General features: G+C 54.5%; 7 protein-coding genes across 7 annotated transcripts; 5 read left to right on the top strand and 2 right to left on the bottom strand.

The window, feature by feature from the left end:
* Positions 1-1,596: 1,596 nt before the first annotated feature.
* E0L32_001782 (uncharacterized protein) lies at positions 1,597-5,052 on the top strand (the record flags this gene model as incomplete). The annotated part of the gene is made up of 6 exons (XM_031135898.1): positions 1,597-1,619; positions 2,001-2,251; positions 2,356-2,435; positions 2,513-2,608; positions 2,668-3,739; positions 3,797-5,052. The coding sequence occupies 6 exons, from the start codon at positions 1,597-1,599 to the stop codon at positions 5,050-5,052; spliced, it is 2,778 nt and encodes a 925-aa protein (XP_030989918.1).
* A 787-nt stretch (positions 5,053-5,839) lies between these two features.
* E0L32_001781 (uncharacterized protein) lies at positions 5,840-8,008 on the bottom strand (the record flags this gene model as incomplete). The annotated part of the gene is made up of 4 exons (XM_031135897.1): positions 5,840-6,373; positions 6,476-7,078; positions 7,143-7,223; positions 7,301-8,008. The coding sequence occupies 4 exons, from the start codon at positions 8,006-8,008 to the stop codon at positions 5,840-5,842; spliced, it is 1,926 nt and encodes a 641-aa protein (XP_030989917.1).
* Positions 8,009-9,686: 1,678 nt separating this feature from the next.
* On the top strand, positions 9,687-10,893 carry E0L32_001780 (uncharacterized protein; the record flags this gene model as incomplete). Its single annotated transcript, XM_031135896.1, has 3 exons — positions 9,687-9,995; positions 10,070-10,717; positions 10,783-10,893. 3 exons carry the CDS (start codon positions 9,687-9,689, stop codon positions 10,891-10,893), a joined length of 1,068 nt encoding a protein of 355 aa, XP_030989916.1.
* A 2,627-nt stretch (positions 10,894-13,520) lies between these two features.
* On the top strand, positions 13,521-15,199 carry E0L32_001779 (uncharacterized protein; the record flags this gene model as incomplete). The annotated part of the gene is made up of 3 exons (XM_031135895.1): positions 13,521-14,612; positions 14,691-14,769; positions 14,862-15,199. The coding sequence occupies 3 exons, from the start codon at positions 13,521-13,523 to the stop codon at positions 15,197-15,199; spliced, it is 1,509 nt and encodes a 502-aa protein (XP_030989915.1).
* Positions 15,200-16,793: 1,594 nt separating this feature from the next.
* E0L32_001778 (uncharacterized protein) lies at positions 16,794-17,867 on the top strand (the record flags this gene model as incomplete). Its single annotated transcript, XM_031135894.1, has 2 exons — positions 16,794-17,140; positions 17,216-17,867. 2 exons carry the CDS (start codon positions 16,794-16,796, stop codon positions 17,865-17,867), a joined length of 999 nt encoding a protein of 332 aa, XP_030989914.1.
* A 55-nt stretch (positions 17,868-17,922) lies between these two features.
* On the bottom strand, positions 17,923-18,509 carry E0L32_001777 (uncharacterized protein; the record flags this gene model as incomplete). The annotated part of the gene is made up of 3 exons (XM_031135893.1): positions 17,923-18,023; positions 18,077-18,151; positions 18,221-18,509. 3 exons carry the CDS (start codon positions 18,507-18,509, stop codon positions 17,923-17,925), a joined length of 465 nt encoding a protein of 154 aa, XP_030989913.1.
* Positions 18,510-19,252: 743 nt separating this feature from the next.
* On the top strand, positions 19,253-22,617 carry E0L32_001776 (uncharacterized protein; the record flags this gene model as incomplete). Its single annotated transcript, XM_031135892.1, has 2 exons — positions 19,253-21,816; positions 21,876-22,617. 2 exons carry the CDS (start codon positions 19,253-19,255, stop codon positions 22,615-22,617), a joined length of 3,306 nt encoding a protein of 1,101 aa, XP_030989912.1.
* Between the last annotated feature and the right edge of the window lie 67 nt (positions 22,618-22,684).

The raw sequence follows: 22,684 nt of genomic DNA, 5'->3' as shown, positions 1-22,684 counted from the left end.
TCCGCGGCGGACGCTAAGCTCCAGAATAGCGGGGGTTCAACTGCTTCGGCTCGATGTCTAGCACTTGAGCTCACTTGTGCCGGCCGAGTTCAAAGTTGCCCCAGCCACTGACCCCGGATTCTCTTGGGCATGGCCGCAACACACTTAACTTGATTTGTTCGGATCACTGAGGGGGCAGCAAGCACCTTTGGGATCATGAAGAACGGGAGCTGGACCCTGGAAAGGTCAACACACCGTCCGTGCACACCTTTTCCTACACCCCCAAATAAAGGGCGCAGACCATCAACGTCATCCCCATCGTCAGCCCTCCCCCTTCAATGAGGGCTGAGGAGGGGTTGTACTTCATATTGTTTTCAGGCTGCCCGGAGAGGACGGAGCTCGCACAGCACACGCAGATCATGATCATCACCGTGCTCATGCCAGCACGATCAACGATTCTTTATTTGCCTGAGACGCCAAGTCGCATTCTCATCCAAGAAGCTCTCCGCTCTTGAGATTGGCGGCCTGCTCTGCGCAAGTTCCATCTCGAGCCTGGCCAGGAGGATCGCAGAGCGAAGCAAGCAAAGCAGATGATGATAGTGATGATACCTGCCCTCCTTAAGGGACCTACCTACTTGTACTATAGGCAGGTGGACATACATTCCAGGGAATATGCTCGACGTCAGAGATGGGAGATATGAATTCGGGTTGATTGCATACGTTGTCGACGTCGTCGCCTCGACTGAAGCAGACCATCACGCCATTCGCTCATCTCGATCCGTTGCTTGGGGTCGTGTGCTCTCTGCACAGGCAGCTGTGTAAAAAGGCGCATTATGGGATCAGCTAAGGGCACGCGAACACTCCGGGGTTGTTCCTGTAACCCAAAGTCCCTTGTTTGATCTGGTGATATTTAATCGAACAGATCTGCCAGAGGTTGCAGAGCAGCCACTGGACGAGTGCGTCTAGAACTTGTTGGATGCAACAGATGAGCCCATGCATCAGCTCGTGGGGCCACGCAGGATGCAGCTAGGGACGAATTCCCACCTGGCAGAGGGCCGGCTCCAAGATCAGCAGCCCAGGAGGTCGATCCCACCAAGTTGGATGGCGCAGGCTGTCATTTTAAACAAGCTAGCGTGTCCAGCTCTAACTGAACGGCTGCGGGTATTTCATGGATAGGCGGAGTCCGTTGAGTCCGTCCAGCCCATCGCTGTCCGTACGGGAGGCGCCTATCTGTACTTTCGTAGAGCTAATGCTGGTGCTAACGCAAGCGGTCTGGGCCTGGTTCCATTCTGTTGCACTCTCGAGATACTTGGAGCGATGTGCCAGCCGACTGCCAGCGAGGTGTGTCAGTGTCAAGCTAGACAGGTACCCGTCTGGTATCCTTAGTTTGGGATGAGGGGTCCAAGAGCTACCTAACTCTGTACTTGTAAGTTCGGAGGAGAAGGGAAGGGGAAAACTCTGCCTTTTTCGTACAACTTAGACTACATTACAAGCAGGGGTCCGCAGAATGACAAGATGGTACAGTCCAAGAGTACATACATTGCGTTGAAACATTGAAAGGATGGATCTGCACCCGCCAAAAGTCGGGCTGGGTTACGCCCTGTCCAATCCGCCAACATGGATGCGCCTCAATCGCCACTGTCCAAGGATGGGATGTCTTTTATTCAACTGCCTAAAGTGAGGGGACTGCTCTACTTGCTTGGACTTATTGGCTCCCTTCTGGCTACTTTATCTACTTTAGTATTTACTTAACTCACGGGCTTGGTCATTTACCTGCTCTCTCCCTTCCCCCTCTTTCCTCTCCGTCCCAGTGTTTGAACTGGCTGGGCGACGTGTCGATTCTTGAGAGAAAATCCGCAACTACACTGTTCTCCGTGGCCGGACTTTGAGAAGCGCCCGCTGCCCATCTGTCATTCTTGGCCTTGACCCCTCGTGTTCCTTATCGCGATTGTTAAGAATTCAGGTCCCAACCCCACGGGCAACCACCACCACCACTGACTTCAACTCTCCGTACTTTACAGTATCGCTCTTCACAACCACCGTAAAACACTTCCCCCTCCACTACTTCCTGTCAACCCAGGCGCACGCTTCGACCGCGAAACACATTCACTTCTTGCCAGTGCCTCGCTCGCTCTCACTCCTCCTCCCGCGACTTTCCCCTACAACCACAAGGCGCGCGCCTCTTGCACGACAACGCCCCCCCTCGACCTCACTCTTCCTGTCCCAAGGAGCCCTACCGCTGCGGCCTATACCGATGTCACACGCCGAGGCTGTATGATGTCCTGTTCCACCGCTCATTCTGCGTGCCTTCCTCATTTTCTGTTCTCAATCCTCAACACGGGGGGCTTAAGAATCAGTTGCCAAAGATGAAGACAGCCTTCCCCAGAAAATTCAAGAGCCTTCGGGAAAAGAATGGCAGCGAGCGTCGTAGCAAGTCCTCGGAACCTGGCCAAAGGGTAAGTCTTTCACGTTCGCGGTGCCCCTGGTAGAAGAACCCCTGGCTATGAGTCGCTGACCACACCGAGCGACGCAGGTGCGCCCTCTTTCCACCGAAGCCTTCCTATCACTCTTCAAGCCTGATTCCTCCAAACATGCTGCAAAGTCCGAGGAGGAGAAGGAGAGCGCAAAGGTTAGTATGGTCGGTTGGTCTGCAGGCGCCAATCCCACGCTGACAGAAAACACAAATAGATCGACGATGTGCTGGCCCAGCTCGAGGACTCAAACATGCACCACATCCCAAGAGAACATGTGCGGTTTGCTCTCTCTTCGCAGTATGCCGAGGGCAGTGTGTCAAAGGCCGTCGAGGTCCTCAAGCTTCAGCAGCAGGCCTTCTCAGGCATCATCCTACCATACCAGCCCAATGTTGCCATGGTAGGCGCTGAGAACAGGTGCAACGTCACTTGTTACTTGGACTCGTTACTGTTCGCCATGTTTGCCAAGCTCGAGGCTTTCGAATGCATGCTGAAGAACGATTCCAAAGAGCAAACTCAACAGCAGTTGGCTGCGTTGTTGCGACTGTATGTCAACATGTTGCGGAGCGGGAAAATGATCCATGCAGATCTGGTTAGTATTGTCACGGAATGGCGACTGTTCACATGCGACATTGTAGCTGATGCCGTCCAGATTGAACGCATCCAGAATGCTTTGGCAGCCTGCGGATGGAAGGATGCCCAGCTGCTTGAACAGCAGGACACCTCGGAGGCCTTCGCTTTTATCACCGAGACCTTGCAACTACCCCTTCTCACGCTCCAGGTTGACTTGTTCCATCAAGGCAAGCACGACGACGACGATCACAAGGTCGTGTATGAGCGTCTGCTCAACCTTGCTGTCCCTCCCGACCCTGAAGGGAAAGGAATCAAATTGGAGGACTGTCTAGAAGACTACTTCAATACAAGGGTCGACGTTTCACGAGACAGCCTCGACGAGAAGCCTGCAGACGCGCTTGCCGAGCACCACGAGAATATACTGCATCTCGTTAGTAGGGCAGAAGACCCTGAAGCTGCTGACCATCTCGGCCCCCCACCTCCGCGAAGACGCTGGACCTTGGCTGAACCTGCATCGGAGAGCTCGTCCTCGGAGCATCGACCAGCGAACCGACACCGGTCCACGAGCATTATCCAGCGGATTGTTATAGATGAAGAAGGCAAAAAGGGCCACGTTGAAGAGGATCCTGCAACTCTGCTCCAGAAAGTGAAACGTCAAGGCTCCACAGTTGTCAAGGCAGTCACAATACCTGCCTGGCAGTTCTTCAAGCTGATCCGTAAGTTTTTGCGTCTCTATTTCATCCAATCATCTCGATTTGGCTAACACGTCTCAGCGTGGCACTCTACATCGCATAGCGAGCCCCGGAGCGACGTCGAGGTTGTGAGGCATCTGAACCAAAAGCCAGTGGTCGGTATATGTCTCAAACGATACATGATGACCGAGTCTGGCCAGCCAAAGAGACATAACACCTTCATCGATATCCCTGACAGCTTGCGGCTCCCGCATTTCATGATGGTTGACGACCTGAAGATCAACGAGTCAAACGAGCTCAACACAGAGTACAAACTCGTCCTTCAATCTGTCGTATGCCATAGAGGAGATTCGCTACACAGTGGGCACTACATTGCATTTGCGAGAGTGAATCCGAAGCTCTTGACGGATAATAGGAGACATCAAGCTGACCCGCCCCCCGATTACGAGGATGCGCAATGGGTCAAGTTTGACGATCTAATGGTGGAGCAGAGAGTCACCTTCGTAGATGATATCCGGCAGGCCCTGAAGGAGGAAATGCCATACTTGTTGTTCTACCAAATCTTGCCTATGGTAGACATAACAACGACGTCGACCGAAGACGACAATGATAACGAGCCCCCGTCATACGATGATTCGACACTCCATGTCAATGGGGCACAGTCGCCAATACCAGATTCGGAATCCCGAGCCCTGTCTCGGCGTACTAGCGGCTACTTCGATAACACAGCGCTGACAAACTCGACTGTACCCAGTGTTCGCTTCTCGGCCGAACTGGAGCGACCATCTCGATTGAGCGTCGACGAGGAGCCGTACGCAGCAGCGACGCATCTGAAAGCGGGTACCTCGAGAAGAGGCAGCCTGGCAGTCTCCGAGCCGTACGGTATTAGCCCTGCCGTCACTCCGGAGTCACGGTCGCCGGCACTCACGCCCAGCGAGGAGACCACAGCGCAGAGGCTGTCCAGAGCTGCCGCCAAGTTTGCCAAGCCCAACAACAGGAGCCGCCCAGGCAGTCAAGCCGGCGAAGGCCGCATAAGCCTGACCATGTCTCGCATTGGTGGCCTTATGCGCTCAAGCAAGGATCCACTGCGCGTGTCTGAAGATGGCGCGGAGACCATCGCGACCATCGCGACCACGGCGACCGATGTGTCCAATGCGCCCATCACAGCGGTGGCGTCTGAGCCACTCTTGTCCGCCATGGCGGACGAGAAGGAGGAGAAGCACCACCATCATCACTACCACCGCCCGCATCGGAGTAAGGGCAAGAACCGTACTGGGGACAAGACCAAGGAGAAAGACAAGGCCGGCGTGCCGGAGCGAGAGTGCGTGGTTATGTAGAAGGGCAAAGAATCCGATCATCCTCGTCGGATGGGCGGTGCCATGACTGGCAGACCTCTCGTGCCAGCATGCCAGAGAAGGATACTAACGCCCCGGGCTTCCAGGGGGCGACTTGGGATGTGAAAAAAAATGACTTTGCAAGAGAAGTAATGTCTCGTGATGATACCATGGTTTAGAATTGGGGGATATCGGCTACTGGCTGGGAGACGGAGCACGGCATCCATCATGCCGACCGGCCGGGCCGGCGTACACGACTGATTTGGGGACATTGTTTAGCGGGCGCTGAGAAAAGATCCTCCCAGATATGAGGAGGGTATGATAACAGGGTACAGCATAGCGATAAGTTTTGCTTTTTTTATTCTCGTCCCTGCTTCCTCTTAGAGAAGTACACGGGGGACACTGCGCGAAGCCGAGATACTCTTGCAAGATCATGTGGGAGCCTCGGATAATGGATGATGAAGGCAAAGGCAGCCAAAAAATGAAAACGACCTCCCAACAGAGAAGCTCTGGTTGGTACTTTGAGATATCGTACTCGGCCCTGATTTCGTGAGTTGTGAATTTCGTATCTCTCTGCTGTCTCAAATGAACGCAAACTAGGTCCTGCCACACTGACTGGTATTTGTGGCCTCTGAGCAATTGATAAAAGCAAAGTCAACGCAATGCATGAACATCCGGGCAGTGGCAGCACAGGATTGTATAGAAGCAGTTCCTCCTCCTCCCAGCCCACAGGTACCCCGCCCGCCCTCGTCCTTATCCTTGCCCCGGTTCGCTACCTATCCTTCCCACCTCAGTCCTCATCTGCCACCTTGTCCGCCACCATGTCCGCGGCCGTGTTGACCACCTTCTCCGGCGGCCGCAGCGGCGACTCGACGCCCGTGCCGCTCGGGACCGGCGTGCCGGAGGCGGCAGGAGCGCCCGTCGCCGCGCCGGTGGCCGTCTGCGGCTCCGCGGGGCTCGACAGGCCCGGCATGGGGCTCATGTTGCCGCTGCCGCCGCCGCCGCCGCCGCCGCCGGCCACGGCGTAGATGCCGCCGCTCTGGGGCACGGGGATCTTGATGTCCTCGGGGCTGCCGGGGACGAGGTTGGGGTCGAGCCCGGGGATGTGGACGCGCTTGGCCTCGTTCTGGTAGGCGGCGGGGATGATCTCGATGATCTCGTCGCGCGGGAACTTGAGCTTGGGGATGTCCATGGTGGAGCAGTGCATGAGGTAGGCGTAGAGGACGCGCAGGACCGACTCGTGGGCGATGATGAGCAGGTCGTTTTGCTCGCGCTCGAGCTCGAGGATGATGGGCTCTAGGCGGACGGCTAGGTCGTGGTACGACTGTCCGCGTGGGTACGTTAGTAAAGCAGGATCATCATCACATCCCCTTTCTGTTCCAAATAGGGAAACGGAGGGGGGAGGGCCTTTTTCTTTTTTTCATACCTCGGCTCGAGGGTAACGATGATGATAAGGGTCGACTTCGTGTCGCTCAACTTCCTCGGGATACAATGCACGAATGGCCCTCTCCGACATCTTCTCGCAGACCCCTGGGTTCAGCTGGCTCATCTGCGACCTCTGCCGAACCTTGTAGCCCTTCTCCTTGAGGTAGTCTGCCGTCTGTATGGTCCGCAGCCTCGTCGAAGTCCAGACCGTCAGCGGGCGCAGTGGAAAGTCGGCCTTGCTGTTGCCCAGCATGGCCTGGCGCTCCTGTTCACGGTGCTGAAGGAGAGTCTCGGACATCTTGGCGGCGTATGCCCGGCCTTCTTCGCCAAGAGGAGCATCTGCCTTGAACGAGTCCTCCTCTGTCGTCGTGCCGGCCCGGACAAAGAAGGTCGTCCTCGACTTGATGTGCAGGTTGGTCAGGTAGAATACTATTCTGTGCGAGAGGTAGCCAAACGACACATTGTTGTAGAAGAACTTCTGGCCCGCGTTGATCATCTTGACGTAGTTGAGCTCCTTCTCCTCCATGGTCTCGAAGACGGGAATCTTGGCACCTATCCGCTTGAGATACAGGCGTGCTGCCTCGTCTGGATCCATGCCGGCGAACTGTGAGAGAAGAGTGAGCACAACGGTATTTGTCGGAACCTGCATACGCAAACAGAATACATACGTCTGGAGAAGATATCTTGACATTGCGAGCATTCTCTGTCAAGATGCGCTCGTCGTCAACATAGGATTCGAGGAAGAGTGTCTATTGAGAAGCTGGTGTCAGCAAGCCTTGTTCGCCCCTACGACCATATGCTGTTTCGAAAGTCAGTGCCGGCATACCTGGACGTCATGTTTTGAGAATTCCTTGGCCAGCGAGCGTCTGCCGCTAGCCGTAGGGTTCACGGCATCGTAGATGGCGACCTGGCCGTTCTCGTGATTCAGCCAGGCGTAGATGTCCTCGCGGCATTTCTTCAAGATCTTTTGGCGAAGCATGACTGAGGATGGCGAGGCGTGCGGGAAGAAATAGTCGTCGGGCACGGCGCCTCCCGGCACGGTGGCTCGACGGTAGTCTCCGAGGTGAAAGATGCGCGTCTTGACGCCGAGCCAGGAGAGATAGCGAGCCATAGAGACGCAGATGTGGGTTTTGCCGCGGGCCGGAAGGCCGACCATGACGATGACTATGCGGCCCGAGTGGAAGAGGCGCCCGGACATGGTGCTGTACAGCTGAGCCGGAGCCAAGGCGTTGCCATCGTTGGTGACATCGTGGATGCCATCAATAAACGTCGAGCTTTTGCGACGGTAGCGCGGGGCGTTGGCCGCGATTTCGGCCGTACTGTCCTGGTCAGCTTGGGCAACGGGATCGAGTGCATCAGCAAGTTCAGGCCGGGGGTGGAGATCGGGTCTCAGGGAAGTGGGAGAGAAAGGCTGGGCTGAGGAGAGTTTTGCAGAGATTGCCTCGCGATCGGCTTCCGCAGAAACCATAGACTCGGTGGGGATGTCTTCATCGCTGTCCCCCACGGAGCTACTTGATGGCGTCGCAGGAGGCATGATGGAGGTGGCGGAGAGTTGGGTCTCATGGCTTGCAAGACATAACAGAGGACCTCAAGCCAAAGTAAAGGGACGTTGAGAAGCAACCGCGAAAGCTGATCAAGCACGAGGGGGGCAAAAGCCCGGAAGGTTCAACTTACAGGAGAGTGTCCATGTCGATGACAGGCAGTCACAACTGCACTGAATATCCGAGATCTTATAAATACCAACCCGTCGCTATCGCAATCTGTACTTCAAACAGCGCCTGGAAGTTATCTGGGTTGGATAGCCGCAGAATCGGCGGCGCGCTTCCTCAATAGCAGGATTGTGTCATTTGAAGTTGAGCTGAACCTTTCTCCCTTTGAGCCTTTGATAGCCTTGTGAGCACTGCTGGCTGGATTTGTGGTTCAAGTCTGATGGATAGGTGAGGAGAACGGCTAGACCCAGTTGAAGAGCCTCGAGACAATCCACAAGATCTCTGGAAGCCTGCCTGAGTGATAGTTGCGACTTATGTGACGGAAGTCTGAGGAGTCCCGAAGGCTCGCCGCAATCCCGGTTTAAATCGGGTCAGAATGGATGGTTCTCTTCCACTGGACCGTCTCCGGGTCCCGGGAGTGTGTGCTTGGACAGTCCTAGCAGGAAATGTCCGTCAAATATGCTCGGAGACAGGGATGAAGGCTTGGATGCAGGCCTTGAACAGAGCAGAGCAATGCGGCCGTACAAGAATAGCGACGCTGGTTCGCGACGAGTATGTGTCAATCGGTATCTGCTTGCGCTTCTATCGCTACTGACGCCAGTACCGTGGAACAAGTCGGCACACGAGCGGGCGATAGTTTCCGCAAGCCCACTGACTTCATCGAAGCACGACGGCCACTGGCCCAGCACTTCGTAGCTGATTCTTTGGTGGGGCACAGACCGGGCAGATTTCAGATTTCCCTTCCTACGGCGGGCATATCTTGGATGATAAAAAGACCCCCAGGCGGGCGAGTAGATCAAAATGGTGTAAAGGCTAGGTAGCAGATAGGTGAAGCCATACTTCCTGCACTGGAGAAGGGGCAACGAAATAAATGGGCAAATAGATATAGCATCAATCCATTAAAGGGAATGAATGCCCTCAAAGGATTGCTTTTGTCATTCCTTTTTCATCTTGTCCCGCTGTATGATACAACAAGTACAGGCAAAAGTGAAGGCTGCACTCGTTCTTCACATCAGGTCGGTGTTAGATCAACCCCGAGGCGTTGGACTGAAAGCCTCACGTTTCTGCGGTCGCTCAAAAAATGTTAGTGCTGGGAATCAGTGGACTGTCTACTGGTCATTTGGCCTCTGAGGGGTGCACGCACCACCCTGCACCCAGCCAAAATCCAGCCGGCCAACCAAGATTGGCCGAGCCTCCCCTTGTCGTCAGTGCTCACTCTTCGCTTGAGAGCTTTTGAAATTTTTGGACCTCAGCTCCATCTTTGAACTCCATCTCCAGTGCAGCAATCTTCCTCTGGCCATCACCCCCCAGGCCAAGGCTGCGCATCAACCTCTCCCCATCCTACTCCTCGACTCGGCTTCGCAAGTCTCTGTCAGACTTTTCACTCGTGTGAACGAGCTGCTCTCACGGCCTCTCCCGCACGCCAACTAGTCGATCGTCCCTGACTTCCTCCTCAATCCCCTTTCACCTCGGCACGTCTGGTCGCGCATCTCGACATCCAAAATGGCATCATCCACGAGCTCGCCTTTGGCGTTCCTCTCCAACAATCCCCTCTCACAGTCTGTTTCCGATGTCCTGAGGTCCTTCTCAGACCGCCGGGCCAAGCTTGGCCTGTCCAACCCGGGCTCAGTCGAAAACTTGGCCAAGGAGGTCCAGCGCGATGTCCTCCTCAACAACTACATGTTCACTGGCCTCCGCGGCGATCTCACCAAGATCTTCAGCTTCTCTCCCCTCTTCCAGGCCTCTCACCAGTTTGCCATTGGCGAGCGATTGAACCCATATACTTTCGCAACGCTCTATGGCTCCAACAAGGTTCGTTGGACAGGATCGCGTGCCGCTCTGGCCCTAGTCTTCTTCTTCGGCACCTAACCGTTTTAAAAACACAGGTCTTCCTCCAGGGAAACATCGACAACGAGGGCCAGCTCTCTGCCCGCTTCAACTGGCGATGGTCGGATTCTTTCGTCACCAAGTCCCAGGTCCAGATTGCTCCCGGCACTGGCCAGGACATGGCCCAGTTCGAGCACGAGTACAACGGCAGGGACTTTGTCGCCTCCCTCAAGATGCTGCAGCCCTCCTTCCTCGAGTCCGGCCTGACTGGCATTTTCATAGGTAGTTACATGCAGTCGGTCACCCCCAAGCTCGCCTTGGGTATGGAGGGAATCTGGCAGCGCGCCGGTCTCTCGCAGGGCCCCGAGACCGCCGTCTCTTACTGCGCCAGGTACAAGACGGAGGATTGGATTGCCACAGCCCAGCTCCAGGCCCAGGGAGCCTTCAACGCCACCTTCTGGAGGCGACTGACCGATAGGGTCCAGGCCGGTGTCGACATGACCCTCTCGGTCGCCCCCAGTGCTAACCCCATGATGGGCGGCGGCTTGCAGAAGGATGGTATCACCACTCTGGGCGCCAAGTACGACTTCCGAATGTCGACCTTCCGTGCCCAGATCGACTCCAAGGGCAAGCTTGGCGTCCTGCTGGAGAAGCGCATTGCTGCCCCGGTCACCATGACCTTTGCCGCCGATGTCGACCACGCTACTGTAAGTTGATCCAGTCCCGTTTCGACCAATGTCGTCGTCCTCGACAGCACTAACAACCTATGCAGCAAGCTGCCAAGATCGGCCTCGGCATCTCCATCGAGGCTGGCGGTGAGGAATTGCAGGAGCAGCAGGAGGCACTGGGTGTGCAGCCGACCTCGCCCAACATCCCCTTCTAAGGGCTGTCCCTCATCCTCTTGATGAGTCAAGGCTAGCGGCCTCTCGGAAGCCCTGTCTTGCGCCGTCCTGTGTCCACCCGGCATTCTTTATCGACCAATATCCAGACAGCATACGACTTCGCATACCCTGGTGCTCCCCTTTCTTCCTGATTATCTTTGTTTTACTATGTTTCGATGGCAGTGTTTCGGCGGCGGGCTGGCTGGGTCTTTGCATAACATCATGAGTATAGAGCTTTTTTCATGATTTTCTTCAAACCCTTCGATAATCCGCGTGTGGTCCGCTCGCATGGACGAATCAGTCGAGCCGTCTGCTGGGCGGGGCGCGCAGCAGGCTTTGTATTATAGATCCACCGAGCACCGGTATGGCTGGACGGTGGTATGAGTGTGAGAGTGAGAGAAAAAGAGAGAGCAGGTGGCAGCCTTGTGGCTCGTGTATGGGTACAGACCCGGGATGAGCGTGTGTGTACACGGTTATGTTGTAGCATTTCTGGTGTATCTGACAGGATCGACTATCCCTGACGACACCCCTCATGTTTAGCAGGAGCAGTGTCCATTGTACAAAATAAAAAGCAGTTTGAATGAGTTGCATTTGCCATATCACTTTCATGGCTGTTAATGTACGTATATACAGGGGTCAAATGTCACGACGACCACGTCCACATCTGGGTATTGCTCAGCCAATGGGGATAGCAACATGAAATTGGTACAGGGTTGCTGGTCTGACTCTACCTCAGCATCCAAGGGGACAGCAGAGATTCAGCCCGAAGGCCAAGGTACCTACTATGTCTGCTGCAGGGTAATTGGAGGCTCGAGATCTGGTCAACATCAACCTCTAGGCTTGTACAAATGTAAATGAGGAATCACATGGCCGGTATCTGTGGTTCCAATCACGGCGGAGAGGCATTCGGCCCCCAAAGGAGGGGGATTCGATAACGAGGAGGGTCCGGAGTGGTGGATGAGCGCAGGCAAGGGGCTGAAGCGGTCGTACAAGGTAGAAATGCAGAAACAGATCCTGGTCTGGTCTGCATACACACCACTAACCCTTTTCTCTTGGAAAAAGAGAACAAACACACTACCAAGGCGATCGAAAGGCCCGCCGTGGGCAACAGACGAGATTGACGATGGTTAGATACTCGCCTTCGTACGAACAGTAAGTATCAGCTAAAGCAAGGAGGTGTTCGTCTCGAACGACGCCTTCTTCTCTTCGTCGTGATACCGCGCTTAATTCAGCTGCGAAGCAAGCGGTGTCCAAGCGCGGGCCGTGAAACTCTAGTGCAGATGCAGCATAAAAGGACAGGAATCACACCCAATCCTGCGGAAGCCGGGGGGAGGCGTTGACGGCGTTTATTTTGGGACGAGCTACAGGCGGCCATCGCTTTTTTGGTCGGACTCTTGAGCACAGCCCACCTCGCTTCCCTCGCCTGGCTTGGTCAATTCAGCGGATTTAACGGACAAGGCAAGTAGCGTCCGCCGCTAAGCTTTAAATAAGCGCTCCCTCCGGATACCCAACGGCCCCCGTAGCTTTGCGTGAGGTTCTCTGTTTCTGGGAGAGAAGAGAACAGCATGAGATAACTACCTGACGCGGTAGTCGGTAGGTAGCACAGCCTCTCTGGTGGTGGTGCTCCCGTGGGGACGAGTTTGCTGGATGATGGTTCGCAAGAGGTTATGTTAGGTAAGTTCCAGGTTGTTATTTCAGGTCCTCCTTCTCGGCATTGAGTACTTATGGTGTGTCTTGGGGTTCATGACAATATTGCCCGCTTCGGCCTGTGTCTGCAAACCCTGTATGATGTGTAATACAAGTAGAATACTCCAGAGCTTTTCCTTCAGCCCTGTACAGAGGTAACGTCTCCAAGTACAAGTACTCCGTAACTCGCGCGCCCTACTGGAAATTGGAATCACGGAGCATTTGCCAGCATAATCCTTGTGGCCTCGGGAATCCCTGCTCCAACACCGCACAACCACCCAGACAATCGTCGAGTTCGAGCCCGGGGGGGGGGTGCGCATGCCTGGCCGATCCTAAACCCAATTAGTTACGCCATGCGCAGGGTAAGACCACTCCAAGGCCACTTGGGCTCGCCGTCAGATTTTGGCGGCAGCAGGGGTCGCCTTTCCAGCACACAAGACGCGCCCCGCACAACTCACACAGCTCTCCCCCTATTCGCGGCATCCAGGCCTTTTGCACTGCCCATTCGCCGCCTTCCGGGGAAAGACGATGGGTGATGGCAGCATGGATGGCCAGCATGGATGGCCAGCATGGATAGCCAGCATGGGTAAAGAGTGCGTGAGAGTGGGCGCGAGAGCGAGAGAGACGGGGAGGGCCCAATTTCAGCAAGGACATGGGGGCCTTCCATCGTCTTACTATGAAGTATTCGTCTTTTAGTCCCTTGGTAATCATTTGATTCCATTTCTCCAATTCGTTGATCTTCTTCGTGAATCCCTTTTTTATTTTAAAGAATTTCTTGTGTGTTTCCATTTTTGTACTCAACTCTTGCGATTAGGCGAGAGAGGAGAGAGAGAGAGAAAGAAGAGCGCGTTCTCGCTGCTGACTCTCTGCCTCGGTCCTACATCTCACGGCTGACAGGCATATCAAGTGCCTCCTGTTCTGCCGGTGCTGCTGTTCCTCCAAGATGAGTGGTGACCAGGCGCAATACAGCACCCTCGAGGTAGCTCACAGAGCGGCGGACACGTCCCAAAAGGAGGTCTACCACGGGCAGTCCGACCTGCCCCAAGTCGTAACGCCTCACCCAGGACACGAATACTACAAGCCCGAGGATCAGGCTTCCCAGGGCCAGTACCCCACCACAGGTTATTCGGGAAATACAGGCTCTTACTATCAGAACTCGGAGCACGGCGGTAATTCTCAGTACTACCAGGGAGTACCGCAGTACCCACAGGAAGGAGGCTACGGGCAGGCGTCGCCGCCGCTTCTGGAGAAGCCCAAGGGAAAGAGGATATGTGGCTTGGCGGCCAGGACGTTCTGGATCATCGCCGCCCTCGTCGGGCTGGGGCTGGTCGCGGCCATCGTGGGCGGCGCCGTGGGCGGGACGCTGTCCAAGAACAATAGCAAGGACAGCTCTGCGCAGCAGGACAAGGGCCAGGGCGGCGGCAGCGGACAGAACTCGACGACGACCGAGCCCAACACGGTGCTCCTCGGCGACTCGAGGATAGCGGCCGCCAACTGGACGGACCAGGGCCAGTACGTCCACTACGCCGTCGTCACGCAGGACAAGTACAGCAACCTGCTCGGCTCCTTCTGGGACACGCAGAACCAGACCTGGAGCTCCGTCAACATCTCGGCCATCCTGACCAAGTCCGGGAGCCCCATCGCCGCCAAACCGGGCACGCCCCTGGCCCTCGCCTCGACGGGGTACCCGGGCTGGCGCTTCCAGCTCAACCTCTACTACCTGACGCCGAGCAACGGCGTCGGCGAGATCTACACGGGCGACCTGCAGGGCCGCCAGTGGGGGGTCGGCGCCCTCGTCAAGGAGGCACCCAAGGTCGCGGCCCCGGACAGCCAGCTCGCGGCGCTGTGGCACCGCTGCCCCTATGGCTGCTCGAACCAGCTGTACATCCTGTACGAGGACGACAAGAACGTGCTCAACCTGCTCAACTCGTCCGACTGGACGCCGACCAAGTCCATCCTGCAGGGCCTCGACCCGAGCTCGGGGTTGGCGCTCGTCCCGTTTATCTTTGATGGGGGTAGCAATGGCACCAATGCGGTACGTACCAGTGGTGGTTTCGCTGTTTCTGATTGATACTTGCTCCAGGGGACAACAAACTAATAATCTGTTGGACAGGCCGAGATGCGACTCTACTTCAACTCCGGCAACGCGCTGGACGAGCTGAAATGGAACAACAAGAAGGTGTGGGAATCAGGTAAGGACGGAGCCCCATGAAACTGCCTGCAACCGCAACTCGCACAAGCCTCCTGTACTGACCACAACCACCCCCCTTTTCCGCAACAACAGGCTATCAGATCACCAAGACCATCAGTAAGAACCCGCCGCCCCAGTACGTGGCCACGTCGTGGGACTCGTGGCAGCAGGTCATGGTCGTCACGCGCAACGCCAACGGCACGGTGTCGGGCCAGCGCTGGGACAAGGACAAGTGGAACACGGACGAGGCCATCTCGCTCGCGGGCGGGCCCGGCAACGCCACCTTTAGCTACATCGGCATGAACGGCGAGGGCCGCTTCTACGGGCTGCTCAAGGGCGAGATCCACGAGTACCGGTGGGACTTTGGCAACCCCTACGCCTTCATCTACGTGGGGACGGTGCCGGTGCCGGATCCCAAGAAGGACTCCTAGTGGCGCGGCATGGCAGGACTTGATACGAAAGAGAGGCGAGGAAAAAACGATGGCGCGAATGTATTGCCGATTAGCATTTGATCAGTTTAGCGATTTCAGAGAGCTGTTTAGCTTGCTTGGGAGCCGAGCCGGACCGGGAGCGGGAGTGGGCAAGGTGTTTCCCATTGCCAACGGTCGAGATACCCGTTTTTTTGGTTTATTTTCGTAGGATTGTGTTGGCAAATACCTGGAAATTTGAGCGGCATCGTCTTTTCTTCTCATTACAATGCAGGAGGACTCACCAGTAGTTCAGTGGCTAGATATATCCAAACATGAGATTGCCAAAGTCTTGTCCTATGGTAGTATGAAGGTGAGCTTATATCGGTACTTGGTCCACATAATGGGAGGCAAGCTGGCAAGCTACCCGGGTACTACGGGGAAGGAGTACAGTAAGCCTAGTAAAGGAAGCAAGGGGAAGAAAAAGTAAAAATCAAGAATAAGAAAACCAAGTAAAAAGATCACAGAGCCTCACCCATCTTCGGGCAAAATAAATTTTGAAAAAAAAAAAAAAAATCAAAATCGAAAAGTCCAAAAATTTACTCCGGCCGGGAATCGAACCCGGAGCACATCCTTGGGAAGGATGTATGTTCCCTCTACACCACCGGAGTGGTATTTTTCGCACGTTCAAACGGCGACTTTGGGGTCGATGACCCACTATTCAAGTATATATGCACTTGTCCACCATAGCCTCATTGTCAGGACACATTCGGCCGGGAAAGTGTCATTTCTCTGCTAGAATTCAGGGCTATAAGTGTAAAGCATGTGGAAAGCCCGTGTGAGAATGAGAAGCCGTGTTGAATTATTGTTAGTAAATAACCCGAAATAGCGATGCTATCAAGAACGGCCATGGTAAAAGGATTGTCAATACCACATTGCTTCTCAAGATAGGGGCAAGTGCTTCAACACTTCGCTATATTAATCCCAATGCATTCAACAGGGGAAGAGATGACCGATCAGCATATTTGACCTCGTTTGATCACCAGCAGTAGTTATTGGCTAAGGTAGAAATATCCATGTAGGTAGGTAGATTTTGGTCAAGGTGTAGGACTTTGGTTTAGGGAACTCAAGTACTTCTAATCACAACTTGGCTCTTGACGACTTGTACGTGGTGGCACCACGATATGCAGGTATTCTAGCGGATTTAAATGATCCTAATAAATCATCAATGTTTCAACGATAATTCTTATATACTCAAGATACTCCGTGTTTAAGCAATTGAAAATCCATGCCTTATGTTGTTCTTGCAAGCTCAGGGAGCGGTCCCCACAGTAGCTTCTGGAGTGGGGGCCGAGAATCTCCAGCTTAGGTCCAGCCCACCCTCGGTGCCTCATTCAATGTGGTCATTTGTGCTTGATACACCTGTAACCCCCCTTATAATCAGCCTCGAGATAGCAATTTATCACAGCCAGCTGAATATTTTGAGGTTTCAGGTGCCATCTACGATTGTCTTCAGCTCCTCAGCTCCTTTCCGAAAGCTGCTCTCCTTCGCGGCTCCCCCGACCCCGCTCGTTCTCGCAATTCGACTGCCCCTCCTCCGTCCCGGCATCCCGTCACGATGAGCGGCAAGGCTGACAAGATCGAGAAGATCATCTCGCGGCTCCGCGAGCGCATTGCCGACGGGCAGTTCTACGAGGCCCAGCAGCAGACGCGCGTCGTCGCCGCCCGCTACACCAAAGCGTCCAACTGGGACGCCGCCATCGACATCCTCTACAATGTCGCACAGGCGCTGCTCAAGGCCGGCCAGGGCGGCAGCGGTGGCGACCTATGCATCCTCCTCGTCGATGTGTACAAGCAGGCCGAGCTGAAGCCGGACTCGACGTCAAGGGGTCGGCTGCTGACGTGCCTGCGGTTGTTTCAGAGCGAGGAGCCGACGAGGAAGAAGTACATTGGAGAAGCCATCGGGTATGTGCCACTCTGCTAGTCACTGGGACACGGTCTGGGAAAGTGTACAATACAACTAACATGCATGCCTCGCAGTTGGTCTTCGAAGTTTGGCGAATATCCCGCTGGCGATCCCGAGATTCATCACGTTGCTGGTTCACTATATGCGGAAGAGCACGAGACATACGAGGCGGAACGGCATCTATTACTAGGTACTAGGGATTCCCCCGAGGTCCTCATCCGCATGGAGTACCAGTGGTACAAGGAGGACGAAGCCCACACTGCTCCTCTCTATGCTAGCAGAGCTGTTCTGCCGTACCTCTTGGTGGCAAACGTCAGGGCCGCCAACGCCTGCTTTCAGTACTTCACCAGCGCACTCAAGGAGGACAACAAGGGCCTCGCCGTGCAGGAGATGGAAAGCAGCAGTGCCAACGTCCCAATCTTCCCCAGCCTGCCGCTGCTGAACTTCCTCGGCCTCTTGCTGCTAGCTGTGCAGCGAGGTAGCCCTGACCTCTTCCGGCAGCTGCACACCAAGTACGCGTCGCACATTGCAGAGACAGAATGGGCCGAGCCGTTGGAGATGATTGCTGAGATGTACTTTGGCATTCAACGCCCCAGGCAGAGCAACCCCCTGATGGACATGATGGGCAGTTTGTTTGGTGGAGGAGCTGGAGGAGCGGGTGGCGCTGGAGCGAGAAAGCCGCCTGTCAGGCGGGTTGAGGCACCCGCAGCTGAGGGTTTGGACTGATGGCTATACACGCAGATCAATGTGTTATGACTGTTGATAGAAACTCGTGGGCCAGTCATAGGCGCCTGGGCATATCTTCTGCTTCATACATCCAGTTGTCTTCAGCGAGCGCTGCGACTTTGGCCCGGAGACTTGCTCTGACGGCCTCGAGAAGTTCTTATGAGAACGTCAGCACAATGCCAAAGTTGCTTGGTTTAGATTTGACCCACCTTCCGGCTGAGAAGGAACACTATTCTGGTTGATCTGGTGATGTTTAACCGCATCTGCAAGCCTTTGCCTCTCTTCTGTAACTTGGTGTTAGTGAGATCAAACACAATAATACATCGAAATGTTTGATCCTGGGTTGGACGTACTCTCGCTCTCCTGTCTGCTATCGAGCACAACCTCGTCTGGATCATCAGTGGCAGGGGTGGGAGGGTCTCCCATTTCGATATCGCCGTTCTTGTCCCGCACAACGATATCCGAGGACTCGGACTGGATGTCTGTATCCAGCCTCAATGTCTCGGCCGACGTGGATGGATTTGAAGTTGGTCGCCGGGTCAATTGGCTTTGAAAGAGGTTGCGCCGGACACTGTTAGCACCCATACGCGTCCGTGTCGGCCCCGCGCCTACAGGCTGTCTGACTGGCGGTCTCTCTGCCATGGCTACCTAGGTCTCACATGGAGATCTCATAGGGGTAGGGTAGCCAGTTCGCTTGTGAGCAGCTTAAGGGTTCAATTTGATTATGTTTCCAGAAGTGATGGGGTCGTACTGCAGGCTGAATGATGTGCTGTGTGTAGGCGTTTAAGAGTGGTCTAAGCAAGTGGAAATGGAGGGGTTACACAGCTACCTATCCCTTCTGTTGAAAATGTTCTAAGTGGAAAGCGAGGGACCTGGTGTGAAGCCAGGTACGAATGTTGACTGGAAAAGCTACTGTCAACTCTTCTCACAAGGCATTGGAGAATTATAAAAAAAAAAAAGAACATGTACAATATGTTACTTTTCTGAGTCTTGAGAATGCCATTGTTGCCATTATTTTGCCTGGCTTATTCGTGTATCCTGGGCGACAACACGGCCACCCCTGTCACGTGGATTCGCCTTTGAGATGTGCCCATTAAACTCGTGAACCCCTGCAAGAATTCATGGTGGGGCGTTCACGTCACGTCAAATGCACAACCACAGGCGCGTCCTGCTTAATTGATTTGTCCCTGCACCTCGAGCGACCCTCGACTTCCACTTGCTTCAAACAATTACACCCACCGACAGGCGAAGCAGGCGTCGTGATGCTTCTATTCCACAAAAATTAGCCTCTTTGTCCATGTCTTCTCTGCTCTAGTGTCAGACATCGAGCCCTCATTGACCAGTGTGCCATTTTCACAAAAGTGCTGATTCAAGCGACTTCAACCATGGCTGCCACCGTCCTGCCCCAGAAACGTGTTTTCGGCGAAGCTTCCAACACTCGCCGGAACATCCCCGCCACTCCGGCCTCTGCAAAGAAACGCAAGCTCGAGGGATTCTCCTCCCCTGCCGGCCGTGTATCTGCTTCTCAAAATACCAAGTTTGGCTCCAGTCAGCCTAAGAGTGCATTCGAGTCAGAAGTGCTCGAGAAACTCAGCCAAGACATCTCCGATCTCAAGCAAAACAACACCGAAAAGGATCAAGCATGGGATCGCCCACCCGTTCCAAAGGACTTTCACCCTAAGAAGGACAGCCTCTGTTTCCAGCAGATCGAGGCAGAGGAGGGAACTCTGCATGGCGGCCAGGCAACAGTCAAGCTGTTTGGTGTCACGGAACATGGCAACTCAGTCCTACTTCACGTCAAGGACTTCAAGCACTACCTATATGTAGCTGCCCCCTCATCCTTCCAACCTCAGGACTGCCCAACATTCCGAGCCTATCTGGAAACCCAGGTGGCGCAACACCAGCCTGTCATCCATTCGGTCCAGATGACCATGCGCGAGAACATATACGGTTTCCAGAACAACACCCAGAACCCATACCTCAAGATCACGGTCACAGACCCAAAGTTCATCAACAAGGTTCGGACAACAATTGAAAGCGGCAATGCGAACTGGAAGGGACTATGGAAACACGATGGAGGCATCATGACTTTTGACAACATTCAGTTTGTCCTTCGTTTCATGGTTGACTGCCATGTCGCCGGTATGGCCTGGGTTGAAGCTCCAGCCGACAAGTATCGGCTAGTCCACGACTCTCTGCGACAGTCAAACTGCCAGATCGAGGCCGAGATTAGCTACACGGACCTCATTGCCCACAAACCGGTCGGAGAGTGGTCCAAGATGGCGCCCCTCAGGATCTTGTCCTTTGATATCGAGTGTGCGGGGCGGAAGGGCATCTTTCCTGAAGCCAATCACGACCCTGTCATCCAGATCGCCAACGTTGTCACCCGATACGGAGAGAAGAAGCCCTTCGTTCGGAATGTCTTCTGTCTAGACCGAACGAGCCCGATCGTAGCGACACAGATCCTCGACTTTGAACGAGAGGAGCGGATGCTGATGGCCTGGCGCGACTTTCTCATCAAGTCTGACCCGGACATCATTACCGGATACAACATTGCCAACTTCGATTTTCCGTATCTGCTGGATCGAGCAAAGCATCTCAAAGTGGCCGGTTTCGAACACTGGTCCCGAATCCCGACCATCAAGTCTGTCTCTAAGGAGACCAACTTCTCGAGCAAACAGATGGGCAATCGAGACACAAAGGCGACCAACATCAACGGACGCCTTCAGCTTGACCTCTTGCAGCTCATTCAACGAGATCACCAACTCCGAAGTTACACTCTCAACTCCGTCTGTTCAAATTTCCTCGGCGAACAGAAAGAGGATGTTCACTACACTATGATCACGGAACTCTTCAACGGTACACCAGAATCCAGACGACGTTTGGCACTCTACTGTCTCAAGGATGCGTATCTTCCACAGAGATTGATGGACAAGCTCTCGTGTCTCGAGAACTACACTGAGATGGCAAGAGTCACAGGCGTGCCTTTCAACTTCCTTTTGTCCCGCGGCCAGCAGGTCAAGTTCATCAGCCAGCTTTTCCGGAAGGCCCTCGAACAGAAATTGGTCATCCCCAATCTTCGAGCAGAAAGTTCCGAGGATCAATATGAAGGTGCTACAGTCATCGAGCCCATCCGTGGCTACTATGACGTCCCCGTCGCCACTCTCGATTTCGCATCTCTGTACCCCAGTATTATGCAAGCCCACAATCTGTGCTACACGACTCTGCTCACAAAAAAGGCAATCGACTCCTTCAACCTCAAGAAAGACGAGGATTACATTGTGACACCCAACGGAGACATGTTTGTCACCATTAAGCAGAGGAAGGGTCTTCTGGCTCAGATTCTCGAAGAGTTGCTCTCCGCGAGAAAACAGGCGAAGCGGGAGCTGGCTATCGAGACCGACCCCTTCAAGAAAGCCGTCTTGAACGGTCGCCAACTGGCCTTGAAGGTCAGTGCCAACAGTGTCTATGGTTTGACTGGCGCTACAAACGGCAAACTTCCGTGTCTGGAGATTGCCAGTAGTACAACAAGTTTCGGTCGGCAGATGATTGAAAAAACCAAGTCGGAGGTCGAGGCACGTTATTGCATTGCCAATGGATACTCGCACGATGCGCAAGTCATCTACGGTGATACAGATTCGGTCATGGTCAAGTTCGGGACCAAAGATCTCGCGGAAGCCATGAAACTCGGTGAAGACGCGTCCCAGTACGTGTCGGCCAAGTTCATCAAGCCCATCAAACTTGAATTCGAAAAAGTCTACTTCCCGTACCTACTCATCAACAAGAAGCGCTATGCCGGTCTCTACTGGACCAAGCCGGAGAAGTATGACAAGATGGACACGAAGGGAATTGAAACTGTCCGGCGTGACAATTGCCTGCTCGTCCAGACAGTCATTGAAAAGGTGTTGAGGATGATTTTGATCGACCGGGATGTGCCTGGAGCACAAGAGTGAGTGCAGAGCTTCATATGTCTCCAAAGCCTCATCACCACTAACGCAAGTCAAATAGCTATGTCAAGGACACGATTGCAGAACTCCTGCAAAACAAGATTGACATGTCCAAACTGGTCATCACGAAAGCCTTGACCAAGGATGATTATGCGGCAAAGCAGGCCCACGTTGAGCTGGCTCAGCGCATGAAGAAGCGCGATGCCGGCTCAGCGCCTGGTCTGGGTGACCGTGTGGCTTATGTCATGATCAAAGGTGCTACAGGCTCCAAGAACTTCGAGCGGTCTGAAGATCCAATCTACGTACTTGAAAACAACGTCCCCATCGACACCAAGTATTACCTGGACAACCAGCTGGCCAAGCCGCTCGGCCGTATTTTCGAGCCTATCCTGGGCGAGACGAAGGCGAGGTCCCTGCTGACGGGTGATCACACTCGGGCCATCTCCGTTACGGCACCGTCGGTCGGCGGTCTCATGAAATTTGCAAAGAAGACACAGACTTGCATGGGCTGCAAGAAGCCGCTGACAGGTAAAGAGGAGAGCGCTGGTGCCGTGTGCTCCGACGACGCCCCTCGTGTTGGCGAGCTGTACAAGAAGACACTGGACAAGGTTTCAGACCTGGAAGTCCGATTCGGCAGGCTGTGGACGCAATGCCAGAGGTGCCAGGGCAGCATGCACGGTGAAGTTATCTGCAGCGCGAAGGATTGTCCCATCTTCTACATGCGGATGAAGGCGAGAAAGGACTTGGAGGATGCGAACAAGGAGCTAAAGCGATTCGATTTTGACCAGGCGGCACTGTGGTGAGGAGGGATGGTCTGAGTGTTGCATTTCACATAGCTTTGTATTTCGGACTGAAGAGGCCGGGGACTTT

The sequence above is a fragment of the Thyridium curvatum genome (assembly GCF_004353045.1).
Source record: "Thyridium curvatum strain D216 chromosome Unknown NODE_7_length_750237_cov_83.650653, whole genome shotgun sequence".
NCBI classification, from domain to species: Eukaryota; Fungi; Ascomycota; class Sordariomycetes; order Thyridiales; family Thyridiaceae; genus Thyridium; species Thyridium curvatum.
Note: the sequence above shows the minus strand (reverse complement) of the source record. Positions and strands in the feature narration are given on the sequence as shown.